Genomic DNA, 17,966 nt, shown 5'->3' with positions numbered 1-17,966 from the left:
TGTTAATACAGTATGTCTAACAGCATTAACTGAACTGTGAAAAGCTCCAAGGTGACGTGCACACATTGACGAGCAAAATTATCCCTGTTGGCTACATGGTTGCCAGGGTGTGTGTACAGTGTACACAACACAACGCCTGAAACCACACACTATTTATAAATATTTGACCTCGCCAGATTTGCATGTCGATGTTGGTGGAGCTGGCAAATATTTGTGAGTGTGTTGGAGGGCCTGTGAAGAGAGGGAGAGAGTTTTCCAAACTTGTCGGTGTCAGCATTCCTAGTGCTTTCCCCCCGCAGCTGAAGTACAATGGAGCCTACAGAACAATGTGGTGTGAGAGCTATGGTCTTAGTACAACAGAGAATCCTACTGCAGCGGGCTGAATGGTACACTGGTGGTTGCATACGCTAATAGATACAACTTTGTCAATCAATCAAACAGGTGCTGGTTATACTTGCTATAAATCTTTACCCATTGCAAAAAATAAGAGACAATGAAAGGAATACTAATGTCAACATTTACAGAAATATCTGTGGTTCTCGATCTGTCTGACAGTATTAAATGCATATAAACAAACCTAGGCTAGGAAAGGTAGTACTTAGTAGCGCAGTCATGAGATTGAGAAGCCTGATCATAATTTTGAAGGCACTGAGGGCTTGACTCAAACGGATTGTGGTCTCAGCAGGTGACTGTAAATCTGTGACACAGAGCTTTAATGAGCTGAGCTGTCAGACACAATGATCCCTATGAGCCGAGAAGATCACAAGGACAGGAAGCAATTGTGTGTGCCTCAGAAGTGTGTGTGTGTGTGTGTGTGTGTGTGTGTGTGCATGATGTGGTATCTCCCTCTCCAAAAAGAAAGAATAATATTCCAAAATGCTGTCACTGCCTTAGTGTTTTTGCTGGTAAAATGTCAGTAGAACTTTCAGTGACACTATCTTGCGCTTGTGCTAAAGCCTGTAGGTGAGCACACAAGGCCCGTTCACTAACAAGTAACAACACAGGACACTTTCATTGAAATGACACTAAGTTCAAATGTGATGCCCCAACACAAAGCTCATAAAACGAATTTCATGCAGGGCTAAAAGGATGCTAGGGTCATAGGTGTGGTCTTGATAATTTCACGGGTATAGCTTCATAAAACACATCACTGGCACTCTACACAGATTCTGCAGAATGCATAAAACCCAGCTCAAGTATGATGCACTTCCTTGTCCCAACCCTTTGGCCATGGTTGTGGTATTGCAGTTATTTGCATTACCTGAGATCTTAAGGGATTTGACACATTTGTGGGGTCTGGATGGACGTTAATGGCATGTCCTAGGTTTAATTTACACCACTATGACATTCCATTAGAGTTTACCAAGCATCATAAACCACAGTGTTCACTGTTCAATGTGATTGCCGTTTGACTATTTTACTCTGCAATGCATCATCTCACCACCAAGACCACAGACCACTTGTATTTATTTTATGATACTCAGCTACCAGGCAGCATGACAGCTCAGCGTGAACAATGGGAGAACTTTGTGCAACATACTTAAAATATCCCCAAATATTATATTTGCATTATGTACAGGTGTCAACAAGTTACAAATGACAAATAGCCTTCTGCTGCATGTTACTGTAGGCTACTGGATTAAAATGTCTTACTAAATACATTCTATATCAAGGACATAAGAGAATAACATTGTTATGTTACATTCAAATAACAGTTTTATTACCCACTGTCAAAGAAATGCCCCAGAATATTAAAGCTTAAAATTGTGCACGTGTACATGAAGTGTTTTTCAGGGCGATAGGATATTTGGGAATTCTTTAAACCAGCGTAACAATTTGACAAATATAGTCAATCACTTAAATTGGTTGGCTAATTGTAAAATGCCGTAATTGGTTGATCACAAAGCGCGCTCATAAGTTACAAAATATAGGTCACACTGTCACTAAAACAGTTTATCAAACACATTAGCGACCCCATATATAATTTCTATTTTTGTTTTCTAAACTCTTCATTCAAAAGACGTAGCCTACACAGCTGCTACATGCATGGGCATGGCGACTTGACAACTAATATTAACAGACTTTTTAAAATTAACGGTTGCCTACATCATTCATGAGCAACACGCATAAACATAGAGAGCGAAAACAAAATACAAATGAATCGTAGTTAAGATTATATAATAACTTTGTATACAAGTCTACTTACATGCACTGCGATGGACGCGCACCGACGGAACTGGACATCAGTGCGTCGCTGCAACCACGGGGAGCGTGAAAGCCCATGTAGGGCGAGCACTGCTGTCCCCGTTAAAAATATAACCCCCTCCCCTCGGCTTGGCAAATTGGCATGCCACATGGAGGGGCCAGGAGTGGGACACAGCAACTGACACATGAGAACAGTTACTGTAGACAGTAAAGTCACAAAGGAATTGTGGATAATTGCCATTAAACCAATGGGATTGTGGCTGGTTGGTTAGTTAGTTTACTGGCCACTTTCTGAATTTAAGATGGGAATGATAATTAGCCTATGAAATTAACACCTACACCTCCTTGACCTCCTTGACTAAATACTTGCGTTTGTTTGAAATATAATTAGATTCCCCTTACAAATGTCATTCTTTAAAAGGTGGCTATTTCATGGTCTATTCTAAGTTGCTGTGAACCTTGGTGCTGCGACACTGCCTCCCACTGTTCACATTATCAAGTGCAAGTCACCATGTCACCATCATGTTGGACTGAAGGGTGCACTGTGCACCTTAGTACGACATGGTGACTTGCAAGCACAGGATCAGAATACATTGACACCAGTACGCTGCAGTTTCTTCTGCACAAATTAGGCAACAAGTCAAGGGGTGTTGACAGTTCCACTTACTGCATACTACATACCAAAGATATTACGCAATGCCCTCACACTGGCATATCAACATTAGGCATGTGCTGCCTTTATTATTTTGTCAGGCCGAAGGTGTGGACCAATTGGCTGCATGCAACTGTGCATGCATGCACAATTCTTGGAGGCCAAATAAAAACCTCTGCTCTGACTTGACTTGAGGACTTCAGTCCAGTGGTGTCCAGCCTTCTAGTAGTCATGCAGTAGGTGGTTGGAGTCATCATCCCAGCCTGGGATGTACAGTAGTTTGCGTACATCCCAGTCATTGTAAACCAATGAAAGAAGCTTTTTAGCAATGTGTTGCGTAGTGGTTTTCCATGCGGCAACATCTCAGTCTGCGGTTGGGGTTGCTTGGATCCTTGATTTCACAAGCTTTGTTGACACAGCAGTCGTCGTACAGGGCTTGGATGGGGGAGAGGGGGAATCACATGGCTGTCCGCACAACCCTATGCATTGCCATGTGGTTGAGGTTGGTGCAGCTGCCATACCAGGCTGGATGCTCTCAGTGCATGGTGCCTCAGAAAGCTTAGGACTTTTGGACCCATGCCAGCTTTCTTCAATTGTCTGAGAAAGTAGAGGCGTTGTTGTGCTTTCTTCTTCAACACCCGCTCTGTCTACACATCCCAGGTGAGGTCCTCAGTGATGTGCACATTATGTGGCTCCACAAAAAGACAGCCAAGACAGGAGCTTGAATATAATAATAATAATACTAGCCGTGTGAAACTACAAAAAAGATGTAAGTTACACATAGCATGATGGACATTTAACAGATACATAAAAGGTGCAGATAATATATGAAATAGTGTAAAGCAACCCCTCTTTTACACAGTAACATATGTGCACAAATAGCGAACAGGAAGGGACCGAACAGATAAGCATAAACCAAGGTAAGTATGACCAAAGGTATGGACCAAACAGTAAAATCTGTTCTTTCTTACAAGATAACAGGAAGGGTAGGCACAAAAATATTCTGGGCACTAGGGAAAACTGGGCACCTTGGAGGAGAGGGCACTAGGGAAATCTGAACACCAAAACAGAGTGGGCAACAGGGCTCAGAAGAATGTCCACTAGGGAAACGTGGGCACCAAAATAGAGTGGACACACCAGAGTGACCTCAGAAGAGTGGACACACTGGACACTAGGGGAAATCAAAACTGGAACACTTTGAAGTCTGGCATGCACACTGGAATGCAACTACATTCAGATGAGGGGAAATCCAGCCACCAAAATGGGAACACTTTGAAGTCTGGCATGCATATTACTAGAATTGGATTCAGAAATGTAAACAACTTGAGGTACAGTCAGACATTAAGGCTAAAATAATATTCTAATACAAAAAGGTCCTGGGGACTTGTTTCCATTGTGGTATTCAATTCATCAACATAGTATAAAGAATTAACACAATAATACATGTCATCAACAAATACAAAACACTATTATACAGTAGGAAAAATGGCGGCAGTGACTGACACCTCCTTTCTATGGGAATATGCATTCCTCCCTTTGTAGTCTCCTGATAATATATTATTATGTTTTAATTATTTTTCCCCCCAGGACATTTTGGAAAGAAACCAGTGATTTACATCTTGGATGGTGTCAGGGCATTCCACATTTTGGTGGCAGGGTAGTAGAATGAGGTTTAGGGTTAATGTTATGCATAGTTTTACTGAGATTAGGTTTAGGGTTAATATTGATGGTTAAGGTTAGATTTAGGCATAGTTTTACTGAGGTTAGGGTTGGAAATATAATTTCTCTAGTCTTCCTATGCGTGCACTGCCCACTCTTCTCTAGTGCCCATTTTTCCCTTCTTAACAAGGCAGGTAAACCAGCAGGTGGCTAAACCAATATATATAAAACATGTGTCTGCCACTAGAGGGCACCAAAAGTAGCAGAACAATCAAGTCTTCTGTGGATAACCAATCAGTCTGGGGCCTGCCCTACATGTTGCGGCACCAGGTCACTGTATGTATGCACAGCCTCAGGTCTGCTCATGCTTAAGAAAAACGTCCTTTACAACTTTGCACCATTGAGCCAGCTCTGTCTCTGTGTATATACACTGTAGTCACAGGATGCTACTATAAAGAGAAGAGCATAATTAGACATTTGGAAACATATGCTAATCAATAATCATAACTCCCCCTGGCACCACCCACAGCAGTCTTAATTGAGTGATAAACCACTTAATATGGGAAAAGTGAAAGATTGGCTTCCTCACTCCCTTCCTATGCCAGTGGTCATTGCCCCAGTGCAAGTTCTGAAGAGAAATGGACGAGGACAGACAGACAAGACAGACAGACTCCGCTGGGGCAAGCTTTTCCGGGAATCTGGCCGACGCGGCAATGTGCCGCGTGGGTGGAGCTTCTTTTCCATCCACCAGCTGTCTAAAAAAAACGGAAATGACGCAAAACACAGCTTCTTCTGTCCGCGCATGGAATCTAAAGTGTGCCCACAGCCAGACAGGAGCACTATCATAGGCCAAAGAAAATGTGTCCATCAGAAGGAATGGCATTTAAGTGTTAAGTGCTTTGTGCGGACTTGAGAAGTTGAAATAAGTGTCAGGTTTGCACCTTACTTTTGCTGAGACCTGGGAAGAGAGGTGTGTAGATAGATCCTGGTCAATGTATTTAAACGTTTTGTTGGTTTTTGCCTTCTTGTACATTTTTAACCATCTATTGCCAAAAATAACTTAAATCACTTTACTGGGCCTGGCACATGCAATGTTTTCCAGACGGACAACACGACTCAATGTGCCTTGCGTGTCTCCATGTCATGCTCGTGCATAGAGAAAAGATTATGCTACAGTAACATCTCCTGTATGAGGGCTGAGTGTGCATTGTGTATCACTGACTACAGTGACTAGCATACAACAGGTGACTGCATCATATTAAATAGGAATATAACAGTATAATTATGAAATATTTTTTTATTAATGCAATCAAGGTTTTAACTGCATACAAACATTCAACACCCTGTCAGGTCAGGGCAGGTGAGAAACATACAACATTTTGTGTACTTAGCAGCTTCTGGTATTTTGGTTGTATGTTGAGGTTGATCATAAACATGTGTAGTCCAACAAAGCCATGCCAGTCTGCATAGAACACATTTGTTGAGTAAACTTCCAACTTTAGATCATATTTTGCAACTCCAGAGCATAGGAAGCCCTATTTTCCTTCAGACTACCTCTGGAGGCTAGTTATCTACGAGTTAGTGCTGCCCCGGGGCTTTGTTACTTTACATTACTATTGTGCCTGAGAGTTTGAGTCAATCCATTCCACACATTACAAAAACACAAAACATGACAAATGTATGCTGCAAGAAATTAAGTCTAGTTGTGGTGCAATTACTCTGATGAATCCACATGATGTATTGTATTTTTTGTATTTGCGTGATTTATGAGATCTAGAGGTCAAAAGGAAAAGGCATTTATAATACAAATTAATCTCACAACTCTTTAGATGAATGAGGTAGCCATTCAATGAGCAACCATCCCATATGTTAAATTCCCCACATTGCTCATCCAGTAAGTACTCAAAAGTAAAATAAAAAAACAAGTAGTTTGTGAGAGGGAGGATGACTGATTTAAGCAGTCACACCTGGCCTGAGTCAAACTAGAACTGGACTCAGAGCTGGGTGTGGCTGCGCACCTGTTGTGCATGGACTTGATCAAGGCACAACAGGATAAATCAGTCATCTTATCTCCACAAACACTCAGGAGAGAGCCTATGTCCGGACAGTGGAGAGCTATCGCCTCTCCTGTGTAAACTAATATTGTGATGCTTTCAATGTGTTATTCCCTTGACTTGGAGGAATAAAGCTAAAACTTAAGGAAGCTGCCCTGTGTTGTGTCCTTCCTTGCCCTGGGTAGTGACTAGTCGGTCACATTTGGAGCCTGAACAGGGACATGGAGGGTCAGCAGTAGCCTGGATCCAGCCCAAAGATCCCGCCCACTCTCTGAGTGGGCGGTCAGCAGCCCATGCCTCTGGTCTCCGGGAGTGAGGGGGAGGGTGGGGCTGGACATTGGGGAAGTGTGTGGGACAATGTTGTTTGAGGGGTTTTATTATTTTAGGTATAGCAACCCTGTTTCAGAGTCTGTTGTTGTTTATGTTAGGAATGGTAACCCTGTGTCAGAGTCTGGTGTTAAGATTTTTTTTTTGCTTGGTATGGGGATTCGGCTGGGGATTCTCCCCAGCCTCAGTTTAACGAGGGGGGTATGTGAGAGGGAGGATGACTGAGTTAAGCAGTCACACCTGGCCTGAGTCAAACTAGAACTGGACTCAGAGCTGGGTGTGGCTGCGCACCTGTTGTGCATGGACTTGATCAAGGCACAACAGGATAAATCAGTCAGCTCCCTCTCACATAGTTATACCCTATTAAAACAGAAAACCACACATTTCTTGCACAGTTTTGTATGGAACTTAACTTTCTTAGCATTATTGTTCATTTATTCATTAGTTAGCCCGACTGATAAGATCACACTGGTGAGGTGACCATCCAGGTGTATCCTTCAGCTCTAAGTTCCTTGTATTGGTTAAGTACATAGCATTCAGAAAGTTAGCTGGAGTTTATTTGGGTAATTAATCCTCTTTTTTGGCTTTAACAAATTTTGATCTCTTGGCCAAGCCAATGGCGTCCAGATGTAGGTTGCGGTTGAGAATGACCGAGCCACAGGTGAGAGCCCCTGCAAGAGCACCAGCGAAGCCGCACACAAACACATCCTGGCCTGCAATTGAAAATCACAATATTTCCTACATTAAAACGTACACGTTCATTATATCAATGTGTATGTTTTAATGTAGGAAATATCGATTGTACACTGTATGTGGAATGGTGGTGCACATACCTGTTAGATAGAGGTTCTTCAGGGGAGTCTGGGGTCTCACAGTCGCGTTGAGCTCAGGGCTGAAGCGTCCGATACCGTGGTCAGCTCCGTAGATCTCACCCTTGGGTGCTCCAATGTAGTGCGTGTTAGTGATAGGTGTACCACAGTCAATGTACTCAATCTGCAGGTAGAGAGGAAGGAAGATGGGAAACCGAACTCTGCGAGACCAAATTGTATAAAGCAGGGGTCTTCAACAAGGGGTCCATATCATATTTTTTTAATTTGACCTCTTTAACCCTAGCATCCATATTTTGAGGGGAGAAATTGCCGATCTACAAGCTCACAACCGTTTGGACCCAAGGAGTTGCATGGCGACCCTTTGGTGTGGTTACAACTGCTCTGCTCGATATTATAATGACGCACCTTGTCCCTGGTAACCTTGGGGAAGACGTCCATCACCACCTCCAGAATGGAGTCAATGAAAGCCTGCTTGAGGTCTTTGTAGTCCGGGTCCCTGTTGGTCACCTTATCATCCTTCCACTCCTCAAACCACTCGTATTTGGCAAAGCTGACCAGACTCAGTGTGGACTTGCCTGGGTAAATAAATGGAGAGAAGAAAAGATGTCATGAGTTGTCAAACTCAGAGAACAGGACAAAATAAACCAATTCATCAGCTAGAGAAATACACAAAGTTTCTGGACCTGGTGATCTTTCCTCCCAGGTGGAGTCTTTAGCTGATGGAGAGGCCACAAATAGAAGGGGAACACTTTTAGCCGATTCTTCCTTCGGTCCGTTAAAATATGTTTCAACTCTGTAAAAAAAAAAAAAGGGGAAAAAAAGAAACAGGTAGGTTCCATAAACATTTTTGACACAGTTAAAAAGTGTAAAACACAATATAATTGAAGCTATAATATGTTGCACATGATCCAATATATTTGGCATCCCTTTTAAAACAGTTTCCATTGCCACACAATTTTTCAACTGGTTAGTTACTGCTGGGAAGTATTACAAAAGTATTGGAGGAATGAAACAGATGCTATCTCATGGCATTACATCACAACAATAAATCTCATTATCAAAGTCCATCTCTATGCACAGTCATTGACCCGCATTGACCTTACACACTCAGTGGTGGACAGCAATGCCATGACAGATATCACAAAGATTACATGTTCCTAATCCTAACTACATGTCGCATGGTTTCCTCCACCATCTATGTGTGAATGCTATGCTAAATACTAAATGCTATGCTAAATACTAAATTTACTATTTACCATAAAATTATTTGAATGTTCATAAATTGGCAAAAGGATGGCAAAACAAACCTGAGAGTGAAAAGTGAAAATGGAAAAGACTACATACAGCTCATCAAAGTTGTTCTCAGTAAAGATCCAGTAGTTGTCTGCTTTGAGGCCTAGTTCCTCCTTGGTTCCAGTCAAACCCAGGAAAACACTCAGACCACCTTCACCATTCTTCATCATACCCAGCTGATTCTGGATACCTGCAAAGTCATGCAAATTAACAAATTAATCAACAAAACCATTCTAGAAAATACAAATGCAATGGTGTGTTACAATTAATATAGTCATATCTCTTCCAAGAGATAGACACCTGGATCTCTCCCTGAAGCAACTCAATCAGACCCGGATTGTTGTTGCTGATTCTACATTAACCACATGGCTCTTGGCATCCCTATTAGGGCATATCATTTTAAGGGCAAATTCTCACAAATAGCCTGAGCCTATGCTCATTTTATACACATAAGACAAAAAATAGCCAATATGCAAGTTCAAAACACAGATCACACACGCTGTGAGTTTGTAGATCGAATGAAGTAAAAAAAATATATACAAAAATACAAATAAAAAAGTAATTCACAATAAATTCTGTTTGTGTTGAGTCCCAGGTCTTCCCTAACCTGGCGTGGCCTGGAGTTCTTTAGGAAGCAGCTTCTCGTAGGTGTTGAAGATGCCAGCATCAGAGATGACCATGGGAGCGTGGATATGGATCTCCTCCTGACCCTTCATCACACTCACACCTGAAACCAAACAACACAGTTAATCAGCTTCTATGCGTCAGTTAAATGCAACTGAACTGCTCTTACATCCACATTTTCATACTCACCATAAGCCTCCTTGGCATTATTGAACAAAATGCGGTTGACCGGGGCACGGACTAGGACAGCACCCCCAGCCTTCTCAATGATGGGGATCATGTGGTAAGCAATTTCACTGGCACCTCCTTTGGGGTACCATGCACCGTTCAGGTAGTGGCAGGTCAGTAGACTGTGCATGGAGAAACTGGTATCCTTGGGCATATTGCCTGTGGATCAGTTATAGTGCAAGAAAAATGAGAAGTGAAGCCAACACACTAAAGGGAAAAGGTTAACCCAGTTTCTCTGTTGGGTTTATACCAATAACACTGCTTCCTAGCATACCATAGGTGCCAAAGATGTAGGCGAACACTGCCCTAAGGTCCTTATTTTCAGTCAACTCATTGACAACATCCGTCAGGCTGCGGTTTGCAACTTTGAAGAAGTAAGAGAAACGTTTGGCCAGGCCAGACCAGACCAGGAACTTAGCCAGAGGGACGGGGACCAGCTTCAGAAGTGCAAGGAGCCAAACACTGCGCCCCGCTTTCTGCAAACAAAACAGATAGACAGCTGCTATTGACGGATGAATAGACTGACAAAGACATGTGCAGACAAAAATACTTTACTTTACTTGGAGGATGAGAGTATTGTTTTTCTATAGAGTAAGAAGAAGTAACAATACAATACTAATAATAATAATAATCTTACAAAAATGTGTACGTAGAAAAAGTACAAAGTGTACAAACTGGGATGGAACCTACATACTTGGAAGCCAAGGATGACCTACACTGTGACTGTAGGTCATCCTTCCAACTAAGTTCCTGTAGGTCAGGGGTTCTCAACCCGTGGGTCGCGACCCCTCGGGGGGGTCGCCAAATTATTTTGGGGGGTCCCCAAATAATAAAAAATAAAATAAAACGTTTTGTTTTTTTTTGCAAATGAATGGCTGTGAAATGGAAATGAAGAGTTTACATATAGTACACAGTACATGCATACACCTTCCCTAATGATTATATCTGGTATATTTATGGTGTATTGTCTATATTATTATTATTTATTTATTTTAGATATTTTTTTGCGGCTTACGCCTTTTATTGGTTTTTGAAGGGACAGACACTAGACAGTAGGCTGACAGGAAACGGGAGAGAGCTGGGGGAATACATGCAGTAAAGGCTGTGTCGGGCTCGGGAGTCGAACCCGCGGCACACTGCGACTGGATTACCAGTCGGGTGCCCAGACGGTTACGCCACCGCCTGGGCTATATTATTAAGGTTATTGTAGCAGTCAATTTATATTGGGGGTCGGGAGGGGGCGGGGCGGGGGTCCCGAGACATTGCCAAAGCATTTTCGGGGGTCCCCGGCCAAAAACGTTGAGAACCCCTGCTGTAGGTTACTGTAGGTCCTACAGTAACCTGACCTGACCTGTCATCAGAGTTCAAAGCGATGCAATGTACACCGGTCCTGTTGAGGTGCCAGCCAATGACGGTAAACAACAAAAACATGTCATATATGCATATGCATGACATGACATGACATGCATGACATATATGCATGTCCAATGCATATATATTTAGGACATCTGACAACTAAAAGAACCAATGTTGACAGTAAAGCAGCATTACTGTTAGAACCTTGGCTTGAAGAAGGCCATGCTGTCGAAAGGTTCACTCTTTTTGTTCATTATGTTCTAAATAAATACTTGTGCACTGTGCAGCGAATGTTTCTTGTTTTTAACGGACCTGACATCAGCCACAAAACATTCTGCCTATATACAGTATGTCGTCCATCACAAAACAATGTATTCTGTCATACTCCAAGGCAAGCTGCAATGCCCTGATCTTGACTGTACCATGTGCACATCATTCTGTCCAACATGATGCAATCTTTCTAATATATTGCAGCAGTACGTGCAGCAGACACGTAGGTCCATGTCATCATGACCTTTGCTTCACAAACCTTTGGCCCATTTATAGCTATATTTCAGACATTTAATAGTTATTCAACCTGACCTTTAGCTCAGTACTTGGTTTGCTTCTTTTACCCTATCCACTGTAGTAACTCTGAGCCGAGGACCTGCCAGGGGTCCCGGACCCCCTGTGAAAGACCTTAAACATCTTACTTATAATGGCCTATAAAATATAATTTAAAGTATAACTAAACTGTTTTCAGATTTCAGTATATAAAAGTAAAACATAATCTCTGCCTTCTAGCCTGATGGCCTGCAAAGATAATGAAATACCTTGACCAACTTGATATACTCATCAATGGCCTTCTCTTCTCCAGGGAAGCACTTCTTTAACTCTTGTGGGTAGCGGTCCCGACCACTATAGATGGGGTAATAGCGCCTGTTGTCAGGTGGGCCTATCACCACTTGGTCAAAGGGGTTGTCCAGTGGCTCCCATTGTAGCTGTCCATTGGTCATCTGGTCCAGCATGCAGCGGAAGGGCTTGTGCTCTAACAAATCACCAATGTAGTGAATTCCTGTGGAATACAGACTACATCAGGGCACAGTAGTAGTTCACATGAGCTTAAAATGTAATAGACTTTCTTTAATCTTTATATTTAACTAATATCGATTCACAATAGAAATCTGGTCAAAATGCATAAATAAGATCACGTCACAAACTACATGGAGGATAAATGATACTCACATGTGACACTATTAAATATATATATATATCACTGTCATCCCCAGATGACAGTGAAGTGACAATTTAAGGACTTTAAAGACCGTTTTTAATTACTAAAAGAAAGAAAGAAAATAAAAGAAAAAGACCATTACTGCATCAACAAACTATAATATAAAAACACTCGCAACGCCTCACAATGTGAGCTTGTATTATCTGTGGAACAGATTACTAAATGGAATGTGTCAACTCCTACAATTCCCCATGCTAGTTCAGGGTGGGTGATCCCCAGTTAAAAAAAAAGGGAACCACTGCAATAGCGGACCAGTCTTACCAACATCAAATTCAAAGCCCTTCTCAGTAAATGTGTGACAGCAGCCCCCTGCCCGATCATGCTGCTCCAGAACCAGAACTCTCTTCCCAACCTTAGCCAGAAGCACGGCTATCCCCAGCCCACCGATTCCACTTCCGATGACAACGGCATCCAAGTTTTGAGGTACTTTAGTGGCCAAAAAACCTAGGAAAGTGTGTGTGTGTGTGTGTGTGGTGTGATAAGAAAATACATATTAATTTAGAAACAAATCAATATAAATGCAGTTATCATTATCAAAAAGCAATTTGCCTTCATTTTCTTTTAACTATGGCTGAAATTAGAGACTTGAAGTTACCAAGACGACATAGAACAAGGTTTTAACTGGGCAAAACATTTAAGGCACGTACAGTGAGACTGAAAATATGTGCAACCTGAAAAACTAGACAGTCTTGGGAACATGTGTGATGATGACAATAGTGATAAAGAGAATTCTTTCATTTTAGACAAGAGATGAAATACTTTAGATCTGCCTGCCTCTATGAAACAGGCCATTCCCGATCATGTTCACATTATGCACCCTCCAGGACCAGGTTTATACACATTAAAATAGCAATGCACTGTGAACTTGTAGCTCTGGTCCATAGCCCTATGCAGGGCAGAATTAGCATTAGGGATATGGACAAGAGCTAGTGAACTTGTAACATCAACTCAGTCAGAAGTAAATTAAACTAAAACATGTGAATCTATTAGATCAAGCAGGATTTCTGGAATAAAGATGAGACTGTTTGATAAGCCCTTTTACCAGGCTTTTGCATTGTGTGGATTATTATTTATTCTATGAATATCTTAAAGAAAATCTGATTGATTGAATACTTTATACAGTTTGCAGAAAAAAAGCACAGTAAAGTACATTTCAAATTCAATACAAGGTCTGCCAGCTGCCAGGTCTCATTTCAATACAAGGTCTGGATTTAAACCCAAGAATTGATTGATTGATTGATTGATTTATTAACAGTTTGTTGTACATTTCAAGTACAACTCAATACAAAAACAAGCCTATGTCTTGTTTCCATTGGGGTCCTTCATACTCAATGCATCGAAACTTTAATCTACTGCCCTACTCACCTTGTTTCAGCACTTTATTCTTCTCTTTCATATCATGGACCATTGGTTTCAACGGTTCGCGAGTATCGATACCAAAGGGGGCTGGTCCAGGGGTGGTAAACACATATTTCCGCAGAAATACTGCGATAGCGACACAAATAATAACTACAGTGAGCCACATCGTGATACTGTAATTTGTAATAGATGTGCTCCTTCGATCTCAGTCACTTCCGCACCGCGTCCCAAGTTCACCCCTTAGATTTGTAGGCTACACGCTTACATAACTCGATGTTCATATGAACAACGCCCATCATGTCTGGCGGACAGCTACACTGGCCAGTCACAATAGCCTACTGTTTTGCTGATTTCAGACGGGGATCTTTGCAGTTTGCAGATCCGGTCTAGAGCGGATACGGAGATGGTGTGTGTGTGTGTGTGTGTGTGTGTGTGTGTGTGTGTGTGTGCGTGCGTGTGTGCGTGCGTGTGTGTGTGTGTGTGTGTGTAAATGATCAGATACAGTAGGCGGGCTCTACTAGTACTACTAACTGCATGAGCACTGACCAAACCAGACTTTCCACACGTGCTGTCCTGTGGACTGGAGCCTGGTGGTGATGACGCGACGTTACAAACACAACGCCAAGATTAGTGGGAGGTCGCGCCCGACACCCTTTCACCCTTTCATAAGAGAAACAAAGGGAGTGTTTGTATGTTCGGTGTTCGCTGTTCGCCTCGCAATGAACTATAAATGTATTACTTTCTTATTGGTGCAACGAAACATTACATCTATAACTGAAATATGAAGAGGGGTGGGTTAATGTGAGTGATCTATATAGCCAAGTCAGACAATAACGACTCCATCGGTCCATCCATGCAGATCTCTACAATGCAATGTCTCTTTTGAGTCTGTCTGGCTTAACAATGTTGTTGCTGCTGCTGCAGTGGTATGCGTTGATTCAATGGTTCCCCCCAGTGGTGCGAGAAAGAAATGCCATGCATGACCTGGGGCCCGTTCCACGAAACTTGGATTAGAGATTAAGCCGGGATTTAACAGATATCCTGGTTTAATATATCCTGGATCAGCGATTAACCGGTTTCATGAAAACTGGTTAATCTTGCCAGATTAATTTAACCAGTTAACCTGGATATGTTGAGGCTTGATTCGGTTTCATGAAAGTGACACTACATTAGTTACCATGGAAACTAATGCTTTGGATTTAGCCTGCTCCGGACCAGGCCAGGTTTAACCCGTGGTTGGACCTGGCTGACGCGCTGCTGATTGAATTGTACTGTTCGCTGTGTGTCAGTGCTCCAATGATAAACACAGGCTCTTCATGCTTTCAAATATTTATTGCTTGGCTTCACCTGTTCACCATATTCAGTACAGCATCTGCGATTACATAAAACAACCCATAATTAGAGACAGAAAAATAAACATTTCAGATAAACAAACATTTCGCTCCACAGTGTTTGAACAACAGTGACGTACCTGCGGTCAAAAACCATTGCCCTTCCGGGTCAATCCTCCCTACAGATACCAGTGAACCTGCCGCTTAAAAGGATAACAGCGCCACCCCATGGTCACAAATTCATTTGACAATTGGACTCATTTGGCCCTTACAATTATTATGGGTTTATGTTGCCTTATTTTTATCGGTCTGCATTAAAGGACTAATTTAAGCACTATATAAAATCAAAGAACCAAAATATATAGGCTGCACAACATCATGACAGCTTGTAGATCAACTGCTTTTGGTGAATGTTCCCCAGAATAGGTTTGCTGTGTGCAAGTGCACGGTTAAGAAGAATTATTATATTATATTATATTATATTATATTATATTATATTATATTATATTATATTATATTATATTATATTATATTATTATATTATATTATATTATATTATATTATATTATATTATATTATATTATATTATATTATATTATATTATATTATATTATATTATATTATATTATATTATATTATATTATATTATATTATATTATATTACATTATATTATATTATATTTTTGAGTGGTGTAAACCACTCCTACAACTGGCTTTGTTAGTCTGTGCGCAAAAAATGAGCATGGTTGCTACGGTCACCCAGTTCACCCGGGTGTGATTTCATTACGTCAGAGCTGATTTCATTACGTCAGAGCTGATCAGGCTATATAATACCTTACACCACTCAGTTCACACAGGTGTGATTTTTAATATATATTTACAAAATTCTGTGTGAATAGTCTCAATTGGATGTTTGTCCCAATTAGAAAATTCCTGATTTCTCTCTCTCTCTCTCTCTCTCTCAGTCTCATCCACGCCCATTCCACACCATATAAGGCAGGGGTTCTCAACGTTTTTGGCCGGGGACCCCCAAAGATGCTTTGGCAATGTCTCGGGACCCCCGCCCCGCCCCCTCCCGACCCCCAATATAAATTGACTGCTACAATAACCTTAATAATAGAGACAATACACCATATAATAATACATTAATAAAGACATACTGAAACCAGATATAATCATTAGGGAGGAGTATGCATGATGTACTATGTGTACCATGTAAACTCTTAATTTCCATTTTCCAGCAATTCAGTTAAAAAAAAGAAATTAAATAATTTGGGGACCCCCCAAAATAATTTGGGTTGAGAACCCCTGATATAAGGCAACAGGAAATATCTGAAATACGTCATCATTACAGCCTGCAAAATGCACTGGTCCAGTGAACGCGGTGCTCTGCGATGCATGAGCTTGTACATCAGTTAATTCTGACAGTAATGTCAACGGACTGAACGTTATAAAGTATAGGCTACTCTCATAACCAACTGAACGTTATAAAGTATAGGCTACTCTCATAACCAACTGAACGTTATAAAGTATAGGCTACTCTCATAACCAACGTAACGTTATAAAGTATAGGCTACTCTCATAACCAACTGAACGTTATAAAGTATAGGCTACTCTCATAACCAACTTAACGTTATAAAGTATAGGCTACTCTCATAACTAAACAAAATACATACATACATGGATGCACCTGGGACGTATCCTCAGTGATGTATCCTAAGGTCATCGGGGTTTCGGGTCTCCCAACATCATACCCCTCACTCAGGTGACCCAGCCGGGGTGATCAAGTCCCGACTTACGTCCCAGTAGCTACCCTCGATCAGTCCCATTAGGGAAAAACCAGGGCCACACAATCCGTTCTTCCTGAACTACTCTGCCGGGACTGGGAGGTACCATTCTGGCGCGTGGAAGGACTAGGCTCTGTGGCTTGACTCCTGTCCGGGCCCCTCCTACGTCTCACCAGGTCCACTCCTGCTCTCACCAGGTCAGGCCCTGTGTGTTGCACCAGACTCCCAGCACCAGGCACTTTATTCAGGAATGGTGGATTCTCGAGCCGCAACAGTTCCGCAGGCTCCACCTTGCCCTTGGTGGTGCCGCAGGCTCCGCTTGAGGCTTGAATGGCCCTCCTAAAGGCCTCACCGTGGGTTTGTTGGGCTTCTTCCTCACGGAAGACACAGGCTGGGGCGCCAACCCATACTGCTCCCGGGTGCCGTCTAATTTCCGGCTGCCACCCGTCTCTCCGGTGGTCACCAGACTATTCCTGGTTGTCACGTAGTCTATTCCTATGAGTCACTATAAATAGAATAACTAAACAAAATACATACATACATGGATGCACCTGGGACGTATCCTCAGTGATGTATCCTAAGGTCATCGGGGTTTCGGGTCTCCCAACATCATACCCCTCACTCAGGTGACCCAGCCGGGGTGATCAAGTCCCGACTTACGTCCCAGTAGCTACCCTCGATCAGTCCCATTAGGGAAAAACCAGGGCCACACAATCCGTTCTTCCTGAACTACTCTGCCGGGACTGGGAGGTACCATTCTGGCGCGTGGAAGGACTAGGCTCTGTGGGTTGACTCCTGTCCGGGCCCCTCCTACGTCTCACCAGGTCCACTCCTGCTCTCACCAGGTCAGGCCCTGTGCGTTGCACCAGACTCCCAGCACCAGGCACTTTATTCAGGAATGGTGGATTCTCGAGCCGCAACAGTTCCGCAGGCTCCACCTTGCCCTTGGTGGTGCCGCAGGCTCCGCTTGAGGCTTGAATGGCCCTCC

General features: G+C 42.3%; 2 protein-coding genes across 7 annotated transcripts in view; both read right to left on the bottom strand.

Moving 5' to 3' along the window:
* Positions 1 to 2,346, bottom strand: part of LOC306937617 (supervillin-like) — a 36,432-nt gene extending 34,086 nt beyond the window's left edge. For 5 of the 6 annotated variants that reach the window (XM_079521474.1, XM_079521477.1, XM_079521476.1 and 2 more), the window contains exon 1: positions 2,207 to 2,346. The gene's annotated coding sequence lies outside the window, so the exon portion shown is untranslated. The remainder of the gene's footprint in view (positions 1 to 2,206) is intronic. The other variant, XM_079521479.1, reaches the window with a different exon arrangement.
* Positions 2,347 to 7,456: 5,110 nt separating this feature from the next.
* LOC306937621 (all-trans-retinol 13,14-reductase-like) lies at positions 7,457 to 14,086 on the bottom strand. Its single transcript, XM_079521492.1, has 11 exons — positions 13,867 to 14,086; positions 12,763 to 12,945; positions 12,041 to 12,282; positions 10,147 to 10,348; positions 9,834 to 10,031; positions 9,628 to 9,747; positions 9,072 to 9,210; positions 8,411 to 8,520; positions 8,133 to 8,302; positions 7,731 to 7,890; positions 7,457 to 7,610 (listed from the first exon to the last, which is right to left on the bottom strand). Exons 1-11 carry the CDS (start codon positions 14,024 to 14,026, stop codon positions 7,465 to 7,467), a joined length of 1,830 nt encoding a protein of 609 aa, XP_079377618.1. The 5' UTR covers positions 14,027 to 14,086; the 3' UTR covers positions 7,457 to 7,464.
* Between the last annotated feature and the right edge of the window lie 3,880 nt (positions 14,087 to 17,966).

The sequence above is a fragment of the Electrona antarctica genome (assembly GCF_951216825.1).
Source record: "Electrona antarctica genome assembly, chromosome: 14".
In the NCBI taxonomy this organism is placed as follows: domain Eukaryota; kingdom Metazoa; phylum Chordata; class Actinopteri; order Myctophiformes; family Myctophidae; genus Electrona; species Electrona antarctica.
This window is presented reverse-complemented; position numbering and strand designations above follow the sequence as displayed.